The sequence below is a fragment of the Protopterus annectens genome, chromosome 5.part0 (genome assembly GCF_019279795.1).
Source record: "Protopterus annectens isolate FY-2018-M chromosome 5.part0, PAN1.0, whole genome shotgun sequence".
NCBI classification, from domain to species: domain Eukaryota; kingdom Metazoa; phylum Chordata; order Ceratodontiformes; family Protopteridae; genus Protopterus; species Protopterus annectens.
This window is the reverse complement of record NC_056735.1, coordinates 3,229,502-3,249,530: the sequence shown is the minus strand read 5'-3', so window position 1 is coordinate 3,249,530 and position 20,029 is coordinate 3,229,502. Positions and strand designations below refer to the sequence as shown.

Genomic DNA, 20,029 nt, shown 5'->3' with positions numbered 1-20,029 from the left:
AGACTGGCCCCGCCAGCACTGGTACCCAATCCTAAAGAGCTTGTCTCAAGGCTCAGCCTGGACATTACCTCTAATTCCTCACTTACTGTCCCAACGAAACAATCAGGTCCTGCACAGCCGGCTCAGGACCCTAAATCCGGCAGCATGGCGGATAATGTAGCCATTCAGAACACACCTTTCCCTAAAGCAGTGATGGACGTTATTTTGGAGGCCAGGAGGCCCAGTACCAGAAAATCTTATGCAGAAAAATGGAAGAGATTCTGTGCTTTGAACCAGGCACAAGGAATTGACACGTTTGTACCAAATATTCCTCAGATTTTACAATACCTAACTGAGATGCTGAACAAAGGCCTATCCTTTTCATCAATTAAAATCCATACTTCTGCCATTTCAGCTCATTACAATACAGAACCACCTATTTTTTCTCATTCATTGCTAAGGCAGTACCTCAGAGGGGCCAAAAACATAAGACCTCCAAGGAGAGCACCAATACCTGCATGGGACCTCAATTATGTCTTGGAAAAACTCACACTGCCTCCTTTTGAGCCAGCCAATGCAGCTGAAATAAAGTTCTTATTATGGAAAACCGCTCTGCTCCTAGCAATAACCTCTGCAAAATGAGTCTGAGTGCAGGCACTCATGGCTGTGGAACCTTTTATTTTCCACCCAGACAGGGTTTCTCTGAGGACAAACCCGACATTTATGCCTAAGGTAGTGTTCAGCGTGGCCCTTAACCAAACCATTAATTTGCCTGCTTTTTATCCAAACTCACAGAATAAGGGTGAGAGACTCCTGCATTCTTTGGACATACACAGACAGCTACGCTTCTGCTTGGACAGAACTATAGCTTTCAGAAAGACTGAGCGACTCTTAGTGGCATATGCTGCAGGATCACAAGGAAAGGCTTTCTCAAAGCAGACTATTTCAAAATGGATAGGCCACTGCATTAATTTATGCTATTCACAACATGGCAAATCAGTGCCTAAGGGCATTAGGCCACATTCAACCAGAGCAGCAGCCATGTCAGCAGCCTTCCTCAGAGGAGTACCAACCAAAGACATTTTAGAGGCTGCAACTTGGAGTTCAGTGCATACTTTTACATGGCACTACCACTTACCTCTCTACTCTAAATCCAGAGCAGGCTTTGCCACTGCAGTTCTGCAGGGCCTTATAGCCTCTCCTAACCCTATTTAGACCCAGCCACCTAACCTCAGCTTTGGGATTCAACCCAAGTGTAATGCCTGCAACAGTGAAACACGATGAATATAGTACATTTGTGTACCTACCATAAATGTAGATGTTCGAGTGTATTCACTGTTGCAGTCCAGATTACCCACCCACCATACCCCTTTTCTTTGCTGGGACTTAACTGTACTTCTCTATTCTATACAACCTATGTGGTGTATTTGCTTGTAGATGAAGGAAATGTTTACTTTAGTGCATGCATACTTATTGGCATTATTTTAGCCTTCCCTTTTGGGGGCACCTGACATCTGGGGCAAGAAAAACTAAAGAAGATGGCATCTGCTGCATCTTTTATACCTCTGCCGCGCTGACGTCCGGGAAGAGGCAACCGCAACCGACGCCGGACCAGGACTTTGGAATTCAGTCCGACTGTGGGTAGCCTGACAGCAGGATAACCCAAGTGTAATGACTGCAACAGTGAATACACTCGAACATCTACATTTATGGTAGGTGCACAACTGTACTTTTTCCCTTACCTTAGCAAGGTACTTTGCAGTTATAGGCTGTTTAGTGCCTACAATTAATTTCTCCTTATTAACAAGGAGAGTTGAGTGCTTATATCAGTTTAAGGCTTCCTAGTGCTTTCCAGCAGGTATTGGAGCAAGTGCTAGTCACAGGGATGCTTAAAGGTAAGATGAAAAAAAAAATGTACACTGCAGTGTGCACTAGAGAAGTTAGATGTGAAAGTAGGTAACTTAAGTTTTACCCGTTTAAAAAGTTAAGATTTAGTGGAGAGTTACTATTTTTAAAACAGCAAGATGGATTGAAAGGGGTGGTCACTTTTGTATTCTGGTACTATGGAATACAGTAGGATGGCCAATAAATTTAAATGGTTGAAGGGGAGGGATTTCAAAAATTATGATTTTGTGATTACTCACACAAACCAGTGAAAGCAGAGAGGAAATGAGATATATGGTCAGATTAACATAAGAGGCAGGCTACTAGAAAGACAGTGGCATTTAACAAGACAACTGTAACTGGGTGGGAGGGCAGGAAAAAATTTCTGCACGACTCAGAAGAGACAGCTGTGGACTCTCTTGAAGTTTTAATATGCAGTTAAAGCAGAATGCAAGTAAAACACAAGGTAAAGAAAACAAACTACAGTATTCAAAATATAAAAAGGCAGTTAGTAAATAAATGGGAGACTATAAAGCATCTATCATATTTGTGCAATTTTGACTTGCTAGAAAAAGTGACTAGGAAAAACTGGACTTTTCTTGAGTTTGTTAAACTTGAGTGGGCTGTAAAGCATATATCTCACTTTGTCATTAATGCTTAGAAGGATTCTAAAGGAAAAAAGTAACAGTAAAATATTTTTGTTCTTGATAGTATTTGTATAAAACATTTCATGATATAAACTGCATGTTGTATTTTAAAGCCATTTTGTGTAGTATGCAGTCTATTTTTTTAGATATAGTGGGGGATCTTTTCAGTGACTGTGTGTGTTGAGGTTAGTAAAAGTAAACAAGTACTACTTTTTAGTTGTAAGAAGTATGCCTTACATTATAACAAGAGAAGGAAAGCTGGGCAGAAGTAAGTTTACAGTAATATGCTTTTGCCTTGTGCTGCTGGGGTGGTGATGGTGAGGTGTAAAAGTACACTGATTATATTATATGTAGAATTAAGATAATTCTGGTTTTGAAAGACCTGCTCTTTTAGAGTTTTTTAGTTGAATGTAGAGCAAAAGCTAAAGTTAAAGGGATAATTAGTTGTGTAAGGCATGTAAAGTATTGTATGATAACTACAAGACTCAATCAGAAAGTTTAGAAAAGTTTGGGAAGAGAGGCTGGAAAGGCAACATACAAAAGAACAATGTGAGCACATATGTATGACTCCCAGGTGTGTAACCAAGTCCAGAAGGTTTAGGATCTTTGCCTGGAAGTGTCTGCATAGATATTTTTGTACCCCATGCAGACTTCAGAGTTTTTCCTCAAGTTGATAGCAAATGTTAGAGAGTTGTGATGGGGAAGAAAGATGCAACTGGGAACATGTTTTTTGGAAGTGTAATGAGTTGGCATATTTTAAAAATTCCTTACAAAGTACTCTCTAGCTGCAACTAAGGAAATGGTTCTTTTGAGCTGGGGCACAGGATCAGAATTGTCTAGAACATAGTAAAGCCTTATGTTTAATTCTGTTGGCTGGCAAAACCAGTTACTAGAAAATGGAAATCAAAGTGTATGCCAACTGTATTTGAAGTGTTGAATATTATAAAAGAACTGGAGGAAGGTTATTAAGAAAAGGGAAGGAGCAAATTCCATAGAAATAAATGGAAATTGTAGGCACAATGCATGCATAATAATGTTCAGGAGTAGGAGGGGTAAGGGTAATAGAACTAAGAAAAGGACAGACAGCAATTGGTGCGAGTAGGAACACAAGTTGTAACATGCTGTTTGCATGGGTAACCTTCATTTTAGATTAGATAATGCCTGTGGGTACAGCTCCCAATTTAGGGCAGCAGTTCCTATTTGCAGGGTTAAACTTCATTTGTTGAAAAAGTACTTAGTTTTGTGTGTTTACTTTAAGTTAATAGGGAATGGTGGTTTTCTGAAAACATGTATTTCTTTTGTTTGAGGATTTTCATCAGAGTAAAACATCTTGAAAAATGTGACACAGATTCAAATGGAGGTGAGAATAAACAACTGTATAACAGATCAGCATACTGAAAATTAGTATGCATGTGGCACAAAAGTTGGAAATGCACATTCAAAAAATTGTTGTGTGTAATGAGAGGAACAATAGCTTTGGCTAATCAAGCCATATTAACATGGAACATGAATGTCCTTACAGGTATAGACAAAAAGGAAAGACTATTGGATTATATTAAGAAATGCATTGTGCAAAGCATGCTGCAAGAGACACATTTGGAAATAAATGAGCATGTGAATTTAACAAAGAAAGGATTTCAGGATGGATATTTGCTGAATATTTATTTATTATGTATGTATCCATCCATCCTTCCTTCCTTTGGTGACAGGGTTAGTCACACTAGACTAGCCTCTTTTCAGGGGAGACCTGCGATGGTATTCATACTACTAGGAGAGATGTGGCCAGGGCATCTGGGAACTTTCCTTACTTCTTGGACCTGTTAGATGGCACCAGAGGGCTCCTACAGCAGCACGGAAGATGCCTAAGAGAAGTAGCAGCGTGGAGGAGAGAGAGAGAAGCTGTGGGGAGTTTGGAGACAGAATTTGGAGAGAAACTTGTTCAGTATGGAGGCTCAGAATGTAAATAAAGATTCATGTGTGGTGGATGTTGTAAATGAGCAGTATTTAGCTGTCTTCATGAAGAAGGAAGGAAAGAAGTCGTTGAAGTTGTGCAGATAGCAGAACTGGCATCTGGGGAGCTTGCAGATGATCTGTTAAGAATAAACAGTGTAAGAGCTCTGCTGTTTCATGGGGTGATAGGCAGATAACTTTTTCAGAAGTGCTGTGAATGGTAATGTGGAAAAGGGACCAGGTGATGTGGCAGCAGTGAATGCAGCAATTAAAACTTATGCAGTAGTTACAGAACATAAGAGGAAGATAGCAACAAACTGAGAAGGTGTCCGAGTTTGACAACAGATAATGCAGCAAGTAAAACATATGCAGCTATGACAGCAGGCGAAAAAGGAGAGCAACAACAAAGTTTAAATAAAACTGTTTTTAAAAAGAAGAGGCCAACTGTGGGAATAAGAACAAACAATGACCTTGTAATAGACAGATATGTTTGGGACAATTTAGTAACTGTTCTGGGTCTTAACACTTAATAAATTCTGTGTTTTTTTTTACCCATATTGGGACAGAAACTTTTTTGACAACATTTAAAACTGATGGACTTGTGATGAAATTTTTGTGGAACAAAAAAGGCATTTATCCATGGAGCAGTTTTTTCTGGTAATGTAAATGTTTAAAAAGATTACTTTGCAATTAGGAATTGATGAACTGGAAGAAGTCTGTTAAAAATGCATGTAGGGTCTGTGTGATACTGTTGATACTATTGTGAAAAGTAGAGATGAAACTATTGGAATGGAGGGTGATGGTTGGAAGGTGTTTTAAATTGTAAACAAACAAAAAAAAAAGACATGGAGAAACACTTGTTTATATTATTTATTTGCCTTTTGTTAACCAGGTTAGTCCACTGGGCTGGTGACCCATTTTCAGTAGAGACCTGAGGAGGAAAGCTCCACAACAAAAAAGTATCAATACAATAACAGTAACAATACAGTTTACATAACAAGTAAAGTGAATCTGTTTACATAAGTGTGCATTCATTCTATGAATAACTACAAAGTCAATATACAATGTTGTGATAGTGAAGAAAAAAATAAAGAAAAATATTCAGCATAAACAAAAACCTAGTAAGTGGAAGGAAGTTGAGCCATGTAGTTGACAAGATTTACAGCTAGGGTATCAGTGAAAAAGCACGCAAGTATCATTAATCCCTAAACCAAAGTTGGTAGAGAAGGGAAAAAAGGAAAGGCAGGAAGTAGAGGGGTGGGGAGCAGAGTTAGGGGAGCAGAGTAGAGAGGAGGGAGTGGGAAGGGGAGTGTGGTTGCTAAGGAAGAGAAAGGTGATTTTCAAGTATAGTAATGATGATATGCAAGTAAATAATTATGTAAGTAAATTGACAGGTGTTATTTTTGTGTTGTGTTCTTTTTGTGGATGGTCTTAGAGGGACATTAAAGATATGCTGGCCAGCCAAAATCACATTTCTTTTCTCATGAGGAATTTTTGATTTTAATGGAGTGTGATAAAGTACAGTGTAACCAATGTGGGGAGACGGGACATACAAGAAGTCATGTGCAAGTTGCGAACTAAATATAAAAAAGATTGTCAAGAGCATATAGTAAACAATGAAAAAGGGGAATGGGAAGAAAATGTACTTGAGGATGGGCAGGCCAGGGAAGAGGGTGAAATAGGTGAAGAAGGAACTGCATTAGAAGAAAAATATATGGAAGGGAAAAATAGGAGATGCTTGCAGGAAGATAAGTCATAGGGGACAGAAACTGATAATTTATTTGAAACTGTAGCCAGTGAAAAAAATCTGATACTGAGGATCCAGGATTATTCCTAAATAAACCTATACAAATATTCAGTTGGGGAAGAGAGTAAAAATAAGAAAATGAACATTTAAAATATTTCCCATAAATTAAAAAAGAAGGAAATGCAACAATTTTATTACAGTAGTTTCAGTTAATGTGAACAGTATTGACTGTGAAACAGATAGGGATACTGGAATAGTGTGCTAAATGTAATTTGGATGTTTTTCTGTTAGAGGATCCAAGATTCCTGACAGGTGAAGAAAGACTGCAAACAGAAAAAAATTTGGGGTAGAAATATAATATGGAACTTAGAAAGTGAATGTTGTTCTGGAGAGGCTGTATTGTGTAAAACAAAACAGTGGAAATATTATTTAGACATTGGTAAGGATGGAACGATTAACTGTTGTAGATGTGAGGTGACGAGGGCATGTTTATAGAATTATATAATTATATGCATATATAATTAGCAAGGAAAGAATGACTTTGTTTCATCAAATATTAGAGTGTGATGGCTAGCATGACAATTATAATTGCAGGGGATATTCTGATTTAATGGGAAAATGTAAAAAGAAATTGAATGATGTTAAAAATATATAGGGAGTGATAAAATGCAGTAAACTGTGTGGAACCAAAGTCAATGAATTTGTAGAAGAGGCACTAGGATCTAAAATTATTTTGTATTATTGGAACATTTGGGGGTAGCAGATAGTGATTCAGCTGTGACAGTTTTTTTAGACCATTTAGCAACATGGGTGGAGGTGATTGAAGAAAGGGAGTATATTAAAGGAGGCAAAGGAATACAAAGAATAAATAGGATATTATGGGATGAAACTGGAGAGTGGCAAGTATTGCATTTATGGAAGGATCATATAACCATGAAGGAGTTCTATAAAAGCTGCTCTGAATCATGGACTGAATTTAAAAAGAAGTATAAAAAGTTTTGTTTTGTTACTACCAGGATGATTTAAGAAAGGAAGACAAAGTGAAGTATACAAAATGTGTAGAAATGTGTTTGAGAATTTAGAGAATAATACAAGATAATATTGAGATATGAAAAAGAAGTATATTAAATAAATTGATAAGACATTGATAAAAAATCAGTTATTACTACTTGGGCAAACATGTTGTTTACAATGGGGAAGCGAGGAGGTATCTGCATATTTGGGTAAAACAGTAAAGGAGGATATTAATATAATGAGGGAAATGAAAAATGTAAAAGGAGAGGTAAAAAGAGTAAGAAGAAATTGAGTATTGCTGTACATCATGTGGAAATGTGTATACAAGTAAAAAGAAGGAAAGTAAGAGAGAGTGGAAAGTAAAAAAAAAATTTCCAGAACACATTAAGGAAAATTTTGAAAAAGAAATGGCCATTAGCAAATTGGATGAATTACTTAGGAAAGTAAATTTAGATTCAGTATCAGGCTCAGATGGTATAGGTTATGGAATATCTAATAAATTAGTGGACTGGCAGAGTATTTTGTAAATGTACTGAATGAATGACTGAAGGAAGGGTTTGTTTATGAAGAGTTATATAGTGGGGTATTAAAATTTATATGGAAGAAAGATGAAAAGAATGAAATTTAAAAAATGAAGGCCGATCACACTAAAATAACAGATTATAAAATGTTTATGAGAAGAATGGAAGGAAGGATGAGGGATGTTATGGAAGAAAGTACTTATCGTTTGAATGGGAAGGGATATCAATAACTGTTGGTTGTGAGAGAAATAGTCAATATTTTAAGTAAAAGGGAGGATGTGAAACTCTGGTGACATTATAAAGGTATTTGATACAGTAGGACACAGTGCTTTCTGGGACGTCATGGAAAAGTATGTGTCGACATATCAAAGTAATAGAGTGAGAATGTTAGAGAATAGGTAGCTTAATAAAGAAATATGCATGAAGTGTGGTATAAGACAAAAGACGTCCCATGAGTGGAACATTGGTTGCACTGGTAATGAATGCGATAGTGAGTGAAATAGCTTATAAAATGAAAGATGCTATGTATGTGATACAAAAGGAGGTGGTAATTCCAGTAATTTTGATATAAGCAGCCGACACAGTTGTAGTTGCTAAGAGTAAAATATGGATGAGGGAAGTGTTAGTTTGCCTGAATGGATGTTTAATGGAAATGGGATTGACCTTGAGTAAAGATAAAAGTAAGGGTTTGGGTGATGTGAGAATTGGTGGTGTATATTTTTCAGTGAATGTGGTATCTTTGCTAGGGATAAATGTGGGGAAATTATGTAGTTATGGTGCAATGAGTGGATTTGATAAAAGAAATGAAAGAAATAAGTATTTTGCGGAGGACACAAGGATTAGCATTCAGGAAAAAGGTGTATCTAGTGAATTCTGTATTAATGGGAACATTGGATATGTGCCAAATGTTTATATGATTACACAAAAATGTGAAAAGGAAATTGTGCATTTGGTGTTTTCTTTCATATGCAGCACAAAATTAAACCCAGTAAAAAGTGGTGTGTTGCATATCAGTGAAGATGAAGAGGGATTTGGATTACTTAATGTAGTTTTGTTCTGCTTCAGCTAGTATAAGATATTAAAGTAGATAAGGAAGAGAATGAGACATTAATAGTGAGAATGTTTAAATATAAATGCAAAAAGTTATGGGAGATAAGAAAAAAATATAAATAAAATTAAATATGAAAAAATACTAACATGGAAAGTAAAAAAATGATGATGTAGATAGACAAAGATAGAGGGACATGGTGTAAATAATGTAAATAAACAATATTATTGTGTAAATCATGGGAGTATTTAGCAGAATAAGTGATTAAAGGCATTAGTCAGGAAAGAGTGGTTATCAAGATAATAGTGTCAGGATTTCCTATGGAGACTGGTAATAAGTAAGTTACTGTTAAAGGGGAGTATGCCATATAAAAAGAAGGTTGAAAGTTGTTTATTTTGTAGGTAGGAAGAGACAAAGGAGCATCTTTATTTGAAATATAAAAAGAGTGGTGAAACTCTAAAAAAAGCTGTGTAAATAATTTTTTTGAGAATATTAATGACATAAACACTATAGATACGAATATGATTGTTTGGATATTAGAAGAACAAGAAAGAATATGTGAAAAGGGTAGATAAACCCATATTACATAAAATCTTATTCAGAATGAAAGCTTGAATGAAATTTTGTTTAAAGGAAAATGGATTTTGGCAGATATATTGTGAAAAATGAGATAATCGTTTTATGTATACTTTTCTGATGTCAGACTTGGACAAAACTGAAATAAAAAAAAAAACAAATGGAACATATTTGCTGTCAGTTACATATAAAAAGAATGCCCCCCCCCCCCAAACAAAAAAAAAAAGATGGGCACCTGTATATGTATCTCAAAAAAAAAAAAAAAACCACTCTAACATTGCCAACTTGCTTTCAGGCAGTACACTGATCTTGTACAGGCTTAGTGACCCTCTGAAGTTTGTGAGGAAAATTAAAGAAAAAATTATTGCATAGTACATAGCCCAATACACAACAGTGACCTTTGATATTTTGGTGGGAAGTTAAAAAAAAAATAATGACAGCATACCCAGCTTCCCCACACAAGCTAGAGCGACCTTCTCTGCATGCCTCTTAGGGCTGATTTTAGAGTAGGTGAGGTTCAGGACAGAGGCCACTACTAAACAAGTATCAAAATCCACTTACACATCCAGCCACCACCCCAGAAAGCTCTGAAAGTTTGGGTATTCTCTGATGCATTTTATCCCTACCCCCCTTTTTTTTTTGAGAAATGACTGTAAACTGAGCAAGTGACGAGAGTCAATTACTGACAACCCCCACCATGCAGTTATGTCTGCACAGTTCTGATGTCAGGTTGTCATAAGACGATGACTATGTAATGCATTTCACTTTTATTTTAAGCAGCTTCCACACAATAAAATACTCCAAGTTGCTTCACACAAATCACACTAGTCCTGCAAAGCCAGAATAATAAACAAACAGCAGCAGGCAGGTAGTCATTCTCCTCCACAGACAAGACCCAGCAATTGCATCTACTCTGTGCATATCAGATGTCAAGTTAAGTAGTCCGTCTTATTTCTCACAAATGCACACCAGTCCTGCAATGCCAGAAGTGACTTACTAAATCATTCAGGACTTAACTAAAACTGAACAAATGACAAAAACGTCATTTACTTTCATCCAGCCAATCCCAGCTCCATAGCTCTCAACCTCTTACCTCCAGAATAAAGGACAAATCCAGAAATAATCAGTGCTGAATTAGTTTTAGTACCTGCTTTCTTTCAATGTTGCAGTGCTACTTAGCCAACTGACATAGACAACCAGCAATAAATATTTTTTTTTTGTGCCTTTTGGCTTTTCCCGGTTAAGGGTCGCCACAGCGGAACTCCCGTCCACTAATGATTGGCAGTAGATTTTTACGTGCTGGCTTGCCGGGCCTAACGCACAACCTTCAACGAAGGAACGCCCACTCATGCATGTCACCATACAGAAAACGCTCTTAACTGAGAATCGAAGGGGCAACGTCTAACTGTGAGGCGACAACGCTACTGCAGCACCACCACCGCAGTATAGACAACCAGCAATAAATAGCAGTTGAAATTGGCTACACTGAGGTGATCACCAAAGGCACAGAAATTCTGCTTTAAAGCAAGACTGTCAGCTTGGGTTAACCATTTTATGAAAACATTATTTGCTAGATGAAAAACAGCAGTGTCTTTAGTTCTTTAAAGATCACCTTCCATTCGGGAGGTGTGTTGCAGTGACCTGGGCTACCTCTCAGTTTACTAAACATTGCTTAGCATTTGGAAAGCAAGTCATAAATGGCCTTTAATAGATATTCTCACTAATTACATGAATCAGAGGAATAGGAAAGTGTGAAAAGAAACAATTTAAATATACCCACTGAACTTTGTTTTGATGTGCTGCATGGATGGATCGATTTTTCCTTTATTTCTTATTTGACAAGAAGAGGCTGAGGGGAGTGTCCAACCCACCTATTTATTAGTATTCTTGTGATAACATAAAAGTAGTGGACTCCAGCAACAAGAGTATCTGTTGGGAACTGGCAGCAAAGTGTCACTTCTCCAATATGTGCATGCTGAATGAAATGCCTCTAAAGCTGTATAACTTTCCTTTTGCTTGCAGGCTATTAAAATATAATGTTAAAATAATCTTATTCTTAAATTTCTTTTCTCAGCCTGATCAGGAAATAGTAACAACACCAGATCTGGGAAGTCTTTCTTCTCCACTGATAGACATTGAGAGAAATCTTGGTTTGCTTCTGGGTCTGCACGCATCTTACCTTGCTATTAGCACTCCATTGTCTCCTGTGGAGATTGAATGTGCAAGTAAGAATATTTTTTTTTCCTGAAATATGTTTAACAGAAATAATTGGCATCATTTTTTGAAACCTAGGACTGTTTATCCTTTGTGCTGTTTGTAAAGCAGGCAGTTTTCTCCAGCATTATCTTTGTTGTATTTGTACTGGAATTTGCTTTTTGACAGTAATTAAAATGTAAGTGAAACTGAGTCTGAGCCTAAAGGGTTTGATTCTTTTTGTAAATATTTTGAGATTTTATCACAAAAGTAATTAATGCATGTACAGTCCCTTAGGCACATCCGTGTTTGTGTAACAAAATGTATGTTTTTTATCATTAATTCTTGCATTTGCATACAAATTGCTGATCATTAAGATTTCATTGCAAGATTAATCATGTTCCTATATTTTCCTCTTTTCCTTTTTTAATGTTTGTTCCTTTCTTTCTCTTTTCATTTATTCAATGCCATGTCATGTTGTTGTTTGACCTTTACTCAGTTTCCTAGTTCCTTGTATCCCCCTTTCCTCATTTTAGCATAATTTGCCTTTATTGACAGTGCAATCACCTTACAACATAATCTTAAATTTAGAGTGAACGGACTGGCATCATTTTTCAAGCAGTGACATTAAACTGGATACAACCATTGCAGCATGAATATTTGAGCACACGTGTTATAAAAAGCAGTCATGATTGTTTTGCAGTGTTACACTTAACATTTGATCTGATGTTGTCTTTTTTATTCATTCCTCAACTGTTGGGTTCAGATCTGATTCTGCTGCTTCTTCCAGCTCACGGAACACAAACTCTCAAGCTGCTCCTCCCTAACATATCTCAGATCTTGTTTGCCACCTAAGCATCTGGACATGGTCATTCCTTACTCTTGAGTGAGCGTATTATTTTTAGTGAGTGAAAGTTGCATTTTTTTTTATACTGTAATCTTTCTTGCACTATCCTCCCATTATATAATCTCTTTTTTTTTTCCCAAAATCTCTATCTCTTTATTTCAATTTTCTTTTTTCAAATTACGGTAACTTAAAAACACAAATAAACAATACAAATACCTGTCTAAAGAAAACAGACAAAATCTCATTCCGAGAAAATTATAAATATATATATATATATATATATATATATGTGCACACACAAGAAGTCACTACATCGTCAAGTAAAGTATGAGAATTCTTATGTTCATTTGGTCTCATAAGGGATAGTTAGAATGGGGATAGTCTATATATAAAGTAAAAATAGAAATTTAACCATTTATTTGTATGTTTAGGGAAAATATCTAGTTACACATATACTAAGAAAAGGGAGAATATGCAAGAAAGACTGGTTGTACTGCATTCATTTCTTATTTAAAGGTTAGCTTTTCATGACAATTTGTAGGCAAATTTTATTTGTCAAGAATTATATCTAACAAGTAACCCCAATATTTTTGGTAATAGCGTTTGTTTTTTGTTTTTGAATAAATTAATTTGTGAGATGAGATATATTTGATAGCAAGATTGCTAAAATTTTCCCATGTAATTGGTGACATGACATTCCAATTCTTTGTAATAAAGAATTTAATAAGGGCACACATCGTAATAAAGACACGTTTTAATATTTTTGGGAGTTGATTGAAATTAATGTACAATACAGCTGTCTCCCAAGTAAGGGTTGATTTTTCATATCCCATCTTTGCTAATCTTACTCTCAAGGAACACCATAAGTTGTGTATTTTAGTACAGTTCCACATGGCATGTAAAATATCAGCTGTTTGATCCGGACAATGGGGAAAATAATAGGCGAAAAGTTAGGATTGAATTTATTTAATTTATGTAAGGTATAATATAGATTCTTTATCATAATTTGTGTATACAACAGCTTCTTGAAAGGAATGAATTTGATTGTATTTTCAATGGCTAGTTTCTTATTTTCTTCAGTCAGTGATTGATTTTTTGTTTGCCAATAGTTTGAAAATAATAAAGAATTCTGATATTTTGCACTCATTACAATTTTATAAGTCCTAGAAATTGTTTTACCTTTAATCGCAAGATTTTCAAGTATTAATTTAACTAAATCTATGTTCTGTAAGTCCGTATGTATTTGTGAGAATTTAGCATTTATAAGATGATGAAGTTGGTTAAGGATAATACTATATTTCATAGGAAGTTTGAGTTCAAGTCTCATTTGCCCCGGGTTAGAGTCATTCCATTGGTATATATCCCATATTGTGTAGTCTTTTATCAGGGGGTAGTTTGTTAGATTTACTGGTTTATTATTTATTAGTAAATTAGGATTTAGGTGTAACGGTTGTATAAGGGCAAAAGTGTCAGCTAATTGCAATGATCTAAATAGTTTGTGTTGTAAGAGTCATGTTTTTAATTAGTGTGTGTAAATTCTTCGTGTATATGCTAGCCTGGTTTAAATTCTAGAATGGTAGGGATTTCAACTGTTCATACCAGATTTTGGTCCACTGGGGTGTCCAAGTATTATAGTTTAGTATTTGTATTCGTCTGTATACAGTAATTATACTATAGTAAAGCTTAAAATCAGGTAACCCCAATCCCTCCTTATCTTTGGCAAGTACAAGTTTTGCATATTTAATTCTGGTAGATTTGGGATGCAATATAATCTCTTATCTTTCATTTTTATATTGCTCCCTATTTTCCTGAATAGACAGCTCCTATATACTCGGTTTTAGAGTATCTTTTAAATACCATTGTTTGTATTTTTTTGATAGTTAATAGTATTTCTGTTATTACCATTGCTGGTATTTTCTTACTTGTGTCTTGGCTTATTTAAAAAAAATGTTTCTCCTCTTAGTTTTTTTCCATTACTTTGCCTTATGTCAGAGAAACCTACTGGTTTCAAAAAGTAATTAGCCTGCAGCCATAAGATTCTTATTTGACATGCTCATTCAAAATGCATCTACTTTTTAAGCCCAGCTCACCTTGCTTCAGATTGTGACATTTGTAAGGCCTTCAGTCTGAGACCTCTGATCGAAAGAAAGAGCAAATTAATTTTGCAAGGTATGTTACCTTCTAAACCTGCTTCAACAACCCTCTGGGGTGCAAACCCCTAAAAAAGTTGACAGGAAGGGAGATTCTATTCATAGAGAATCAAGAAAACGATCCCCGGACCTGACTACCTTTTCAGCTCCATTATCTGAATCTCCCAGTAAAGAAGCTAAAGTTTTGCATCCAACTTCTTGATCAGACAAATCCTCTCATATCTGATCACCCCAACTGTTACCAAAGATCCCAGAGTTGTCCATCTCAGATCCAAGATGCTGATATTTTTAACTCCATTGACATCCCCAAGTAGCCTGAAGCCAGACAACACTCTGAACCGGAGCGCCCATGCCGGATCCAGGCAGTTTGAGTCAACTCTGAAGCTGTCTGATTCATATCTGCCCCTTGGAGCTTTGGCACTAAGTAGCTCTGCTCTGATGACTTAGAGTCGTCTACCTTCAGGGCAGAGGGAACCCTGTGGTCCATAAGCATGCCTTATCAGATCCACTGGTTTCCTTTTCTCTGAGGCATTCTGTGTTCAAGGTAGTGGGAGAGCCTTCTCTGTTCCAAGCGTTCGGACATCTCTTCCCTCTTCGGCTCCAACTACCCAGCTCCATTCAATTCTGCATCTAGAGCCTCAATCAACTGAACCACTAGGACAGCCAGGGCAAACCAGTCTCCAGAACACCCAGCAGGGTGTACTAATCTCTTCGGATACTTCTCTGCAGCATCCCACCAAAGACGTTCTCATGAAAAGAAAGTGTAAAAGGAGGCAGTTGGACTCTCCACAAGAGTGTGTCACAGAAGATACTGACTTTGATGAGGTGGAAGTGTCTCCAGGATCACCACCCAACAACGTAGAGACATTCTAGATCTCCTAAAGGAAAGGGGTAGTTCCACCGGCAACCCTTCCCAAGAGGAGTGTATATTTCTGGAGGCTTTTGGAGCTGGCCCATGTACCTCCTGGGAGGCTCCACCCACCATTGAGCTCATTGATTTGGTCTCTTGACGGGCATTGAAGGAACCTGATACCATCGAGCCTACACTTGGAGACCAGCTAGGATCCTGGCACCACTGAAGGACAGAGCATATTGGAGTAAGGGAGTACCTGTTGATGCCATGGTCATAGCAGCAGCCACTAAAAAGGAACTAGCGGATCAAAGTTCCTCTAGCCACCCCCCCCCCCCCAGCAAGGGAGTATAGGGCACTGGACAGATTTGGGAAGCATGTCTGTGCTTTGGCAACCTTTGCCCTTCGGTTCCTGAATTACTTGGCACACTTCACGAGACATCAGAGGGATTTGATTAAGGAACCGGCCTAATCCCTCACTTGGATCATATCCTCCGAGGCATCGAGCACTATTGCCTTGCAGTTGGCTACCCTTCAGTCCATTTCAAATCATCCGTGAGGCTTATCTCCCATGCAGCTGGAAGGTATCTCACGGGTGGCAGGTGCAGTCATTTCTTTTGATGGAAGTTCCTTATTTGGCACCAAAGTAAAAGAGACTCTGTCTAGGTGTAGACAGGAAGGAAAAAACCTTGTCTGATGTGGGCATGCATTTTTTGACTCTTCAGTGGACTTCCTCCAGAAAATCCCAATGTCCACGTGGAGGCAGTTCCACCAGGGGCAGAGGGAGGAACTCTAATGGAAAATGCTGCCCCCATGGCAGAATTGATCCACATAACCAGGGATCCAGGGATAGATTCTCTGACAGGTCCTATCAGTGTTCCTCAAAGGAGGCCTGACTGTCCATCTGTAGAGTCAGTCAGGGGTCATGTATTCCCTACACCAGAGTGCCCGGCAAAAGATTACAAAAAGATTCATGGGTGAAGAGGATAATATCCAGAGGTCATATAGTACCTTTTTCCCATCCACCTGTACTAGTAATAAACAAAATTCTTGATGTTCCAACCAATCAGATGGAAGCAGCAGTAATAGAAAAACAAGCTCCTAGGAAAAAGTCATCCAAGCGGTCTTTCCAGGCCAGAAAGAATCCAGAACCTGTTCAAAATCCTTTTTAATAGCAAAGAAAACTGGACTGGATACCACTTTTGGATCTAGCAATTTAAATCAATCTGTTCAGTACACAAAGGTCCAGATGATCATGGTTCGGTCCATTCAACCTTTTCTGCACAAGGACGATTGGATGTGCTCATAAGATCTTCAGGATATGTACTATCACACAGAAATGAGCAGATGGTTCAAGAGATATCTACTCTTTCAGCTGGGAGCCAGTCATTACCAATTCAGCGCTCTGCCCTTTGATGTCCCACAGCCCCCAGGGTGCCAAGTGTATGGCAGTAGTAGCAGCTCACTTGAGACTGCAGGGTGTCCGAGTTTTTCCTTATTTGGACAACTGGCTCATAACTGCACTAACCAGGCATCATCTGATTCAAGCATGAGACTATGTACTCCAGTTATGCTCTTACCTAGAGATTTCATTTAATCTCAGCAAGTCTTGTCTCACACCAACATAGATATTGGAATTCATCGATGCCTCACTAGATATAGTCACTCAAACAGCTTCTCACCCTACATCCAGAGTTCAAGCTATTCAGTTCCATGTCAAAAAGATCATTCATAATTCTTCTCTTTCAGTTCGACTGATCCTCCAAGCTTTCGGATCTATGTCATTAGCAATCATTCTGGTACTGTTGGCAAGGTGTACCATATGCGAATTCCTCAGTGGACACACACACAATTCAATGGTCCATTCTCTATTAACCATTATCTGGTCAGATCAAAATAACACAAGCTTGCAAAAATTATCTTCTGTGGTGGATACACTCCAGTCTAGCAGAAGAAGGTTGTCCTTTTGTTGTCCCACAACCCAACATCATAGTGACGATGGATGCCTCCCAGATCGAGGGGGGGGCACCTCTTGGAAAAAGCAGTCCAAGGTGTATGCGCCCCCCCCCCCCCGAAGAGGTTAGCATGCATATCAGTGTCCTGGAAATGAGAGCTGTCCTAACTATCCTAGCATTGCAGGCCTTTCAAACACACTCCCCACTGGGAGTATGTCAGTTTAGACAGACAATATGTTGGTGGTGTGGTACATCAACAAACAAGGGAGAACCAAATCTTATCCCCTTTGTCGAGTAGCTATGACAGTATGGCAGTGGACAGCCTCATCCAGTTGCTTTCTGATTGCAGTGCACATTCCAGGGAAATCCAGCATGATTGCAGACAAGTTAAACAGGTCCATCCTAATGCTTCACTAGTGGTTCCTCAATATGAAGGTTGAGGAAACAATTTTCCATGTTTGGGCAACCATGCTGCAACCTCTTTGCATCTCCCCTTAATAACAAGTGCAGCAGGTTTTTTTGTCCTGATCCCGCTTACGGAGGAGTCACCAAGGGATGCTCTACTTCATGATTGGCTCCCTGGTCTCCTTTATGCCTACCTTCCATTATTCCTAATCACCAAATTTCTTCAGAAAGCATCTCAATTGAAGAGCACAGTTATCCTCATTGCCCCTTACTGTCCTCATCAGATTTAATTTCCATTTATTTGGCCTCATTTTCTTCGTCCTCCCTGGATCTGTCTCGAGACCTACTGTTTCACCCAACAGACATGAGTCATCCGGACATTCCAGGCCTAAAATTGACCGCATGATTTCTCAAATTCTGTTGATTGCTAGACAGCCCAGGTTCTCCTCCCCAGTCCGTTACATTCTTTTAACATCTCACAAAGCTTCCACCAGTAAATTTTACAGAAGTAAATGGAAAAGATTTGTTGTTTGGGCGCAGCAAAAGAATTTAGATCCCTTTTCAGCACCCATTTGTAATGTTCTTGAATTTTTAACTAGAATTTTCAGTGAATATGCTAGCTCTTCTACAGTAAAAGTACAATTTGCTGCCATTTCCAGTCTTTATATAGGAGTAAATAATGTAACTTTAGTGTCCTCAAAACGTTGCAAAGCCCTTTCTAAGAGGAACTTTCCTACTTAGACCCCCATTAAAAGATCTCACCCCTCCTTGGGATTTGAACATTGTTTTACAAACTTTAACACAACCTCCATTTGAACTATTTTTGATCTGGAAAAGTATCTTTTTGGTGGCTATTACCTCTGCTAGAAGAGTATCAGAATTGTAGGCCCTGTCATCTAAACTTCCTTATTTGATTTTTCATAAGGATAGAGTATCCTTATGGAGCAGTTCTTCTTTTCTTCCTAAAGTTGTGTAAGAATCCAATATTAAGTTATCACCCTTCCAGTTTCTTTCTGTAGTTCTCCAATAAAGGACAGTATATCTTAACACCTTCTGGATGTTCACAGACAATTACGATTTTATCTACATAGAACCAAAAATTTTAGGAAATCAGAGAAATTTTCTTTTTCTGAATCAAAATTAGGCAGATCAGTTTAGCCAAATGGTTAACTGATTGTATTAGTTTTGTTTATGAAAAATTGGGTTGTCTGAACCAAAACCTGCAAAAGCCCATTTCACCAGTCCTGTGGCAAGGCAACTTTTTCAACCTTTTTATCTAGATCTTCATTAGGATGATATCTGTGCAGCTGCAACTTTAGAGCTAATCCTCATACCTTTATTGCTCATTACAAACTGGATCTGGTCTCTAGGGTAAGAGCAGCCTTTGGCTCAGCACTACTCAGGAATATCCTTCCTTAGAATCCTCCCAGGACTTTAGGTAGCTGGGAATCCTGTCCCAACAGCTTAGGGATGAATGAAATTGACACCATGAGGTAAAGAAGTTATGTACTCACCATAACGTTCTATCTGTGTTGTCCAGTTTTATTGTTCCTCAGCTTCCCTCCTACCAGTCCGCTTCTTGCTTGACACTTGGAAGGATCAAAATATGCTGCAGGAACTACTGTTTCTTTGTGTCCAAGATTCTCTTATTTTATCATTTTCTTCTGCCCTGTAGGTATAAAGGTCAGTAAATAAGTTTGGGGTATGTTGGGGTGACTAAGGTGTAATGGGTAAAGGAAGGAGCTCAAAAGTTTCCATGTTTCACGAGCTGGAAGAAGCATCAAAGTCAGATCTGAGGATCAGATCCAAACCCAACAGTCGAGGAAGAATGAAAATGGACAACAGATGGAACGTTATGATGAGTACATAACTTCTTTTTTATTCCTTTTATCAGGTATTTTCACTTTGCATTTATGTGCCGTCTACTTCACTTTTGAAACTAGGAATTATGATAACCCTATTCAGTAATTCTTTCAAATGGTGTAAATATCTACATGAGCTGAATGTATTCTTGTCTATAATTGGCCAAGCTTGATCTTGTAAATAAACAAAGATATTCTTCATCGTTCTTTAAACTCATAAAGTACCTGTGTTTCTGCTGTACCCTGCCATATTGTCTGTATTACATACTTCGATTATCCAAACAGTTACTCATTTTATTTTGAAGTGAACATAATGACCCAGGTGTAATCTGCTTCCAGATTTACAGGCATAGCCATCTTATCCAGCTTATAGTCAAGTATTTATAAATTATATCACTATA

The 20,029-nt window shown here is 37.8% G+C and overlaps 1 protein-coding gene across 1 annotated transcript in view; it reads left to right on the top strand.

Annotated features, from left to right (window-relative positions):
* The window catches only part of HERC2 (HECT and RLD domain containing E3 ubiquitin protein ligase 2), a gene marked incomplete in the record, with an annotated part of 3,551,743 nt that overhangs the window by 1,220,772 nt on the left and 2,310,942 nt on the right, over positions 1-20,029 (top strand). Inside the window, 1 exon segment of the mRNA XM_044072055.1 lies at positions 11,441-11,591. Coding sequence (XP_043927990.1) covers positions 11,441-11,591 — 151 coding nt within the window.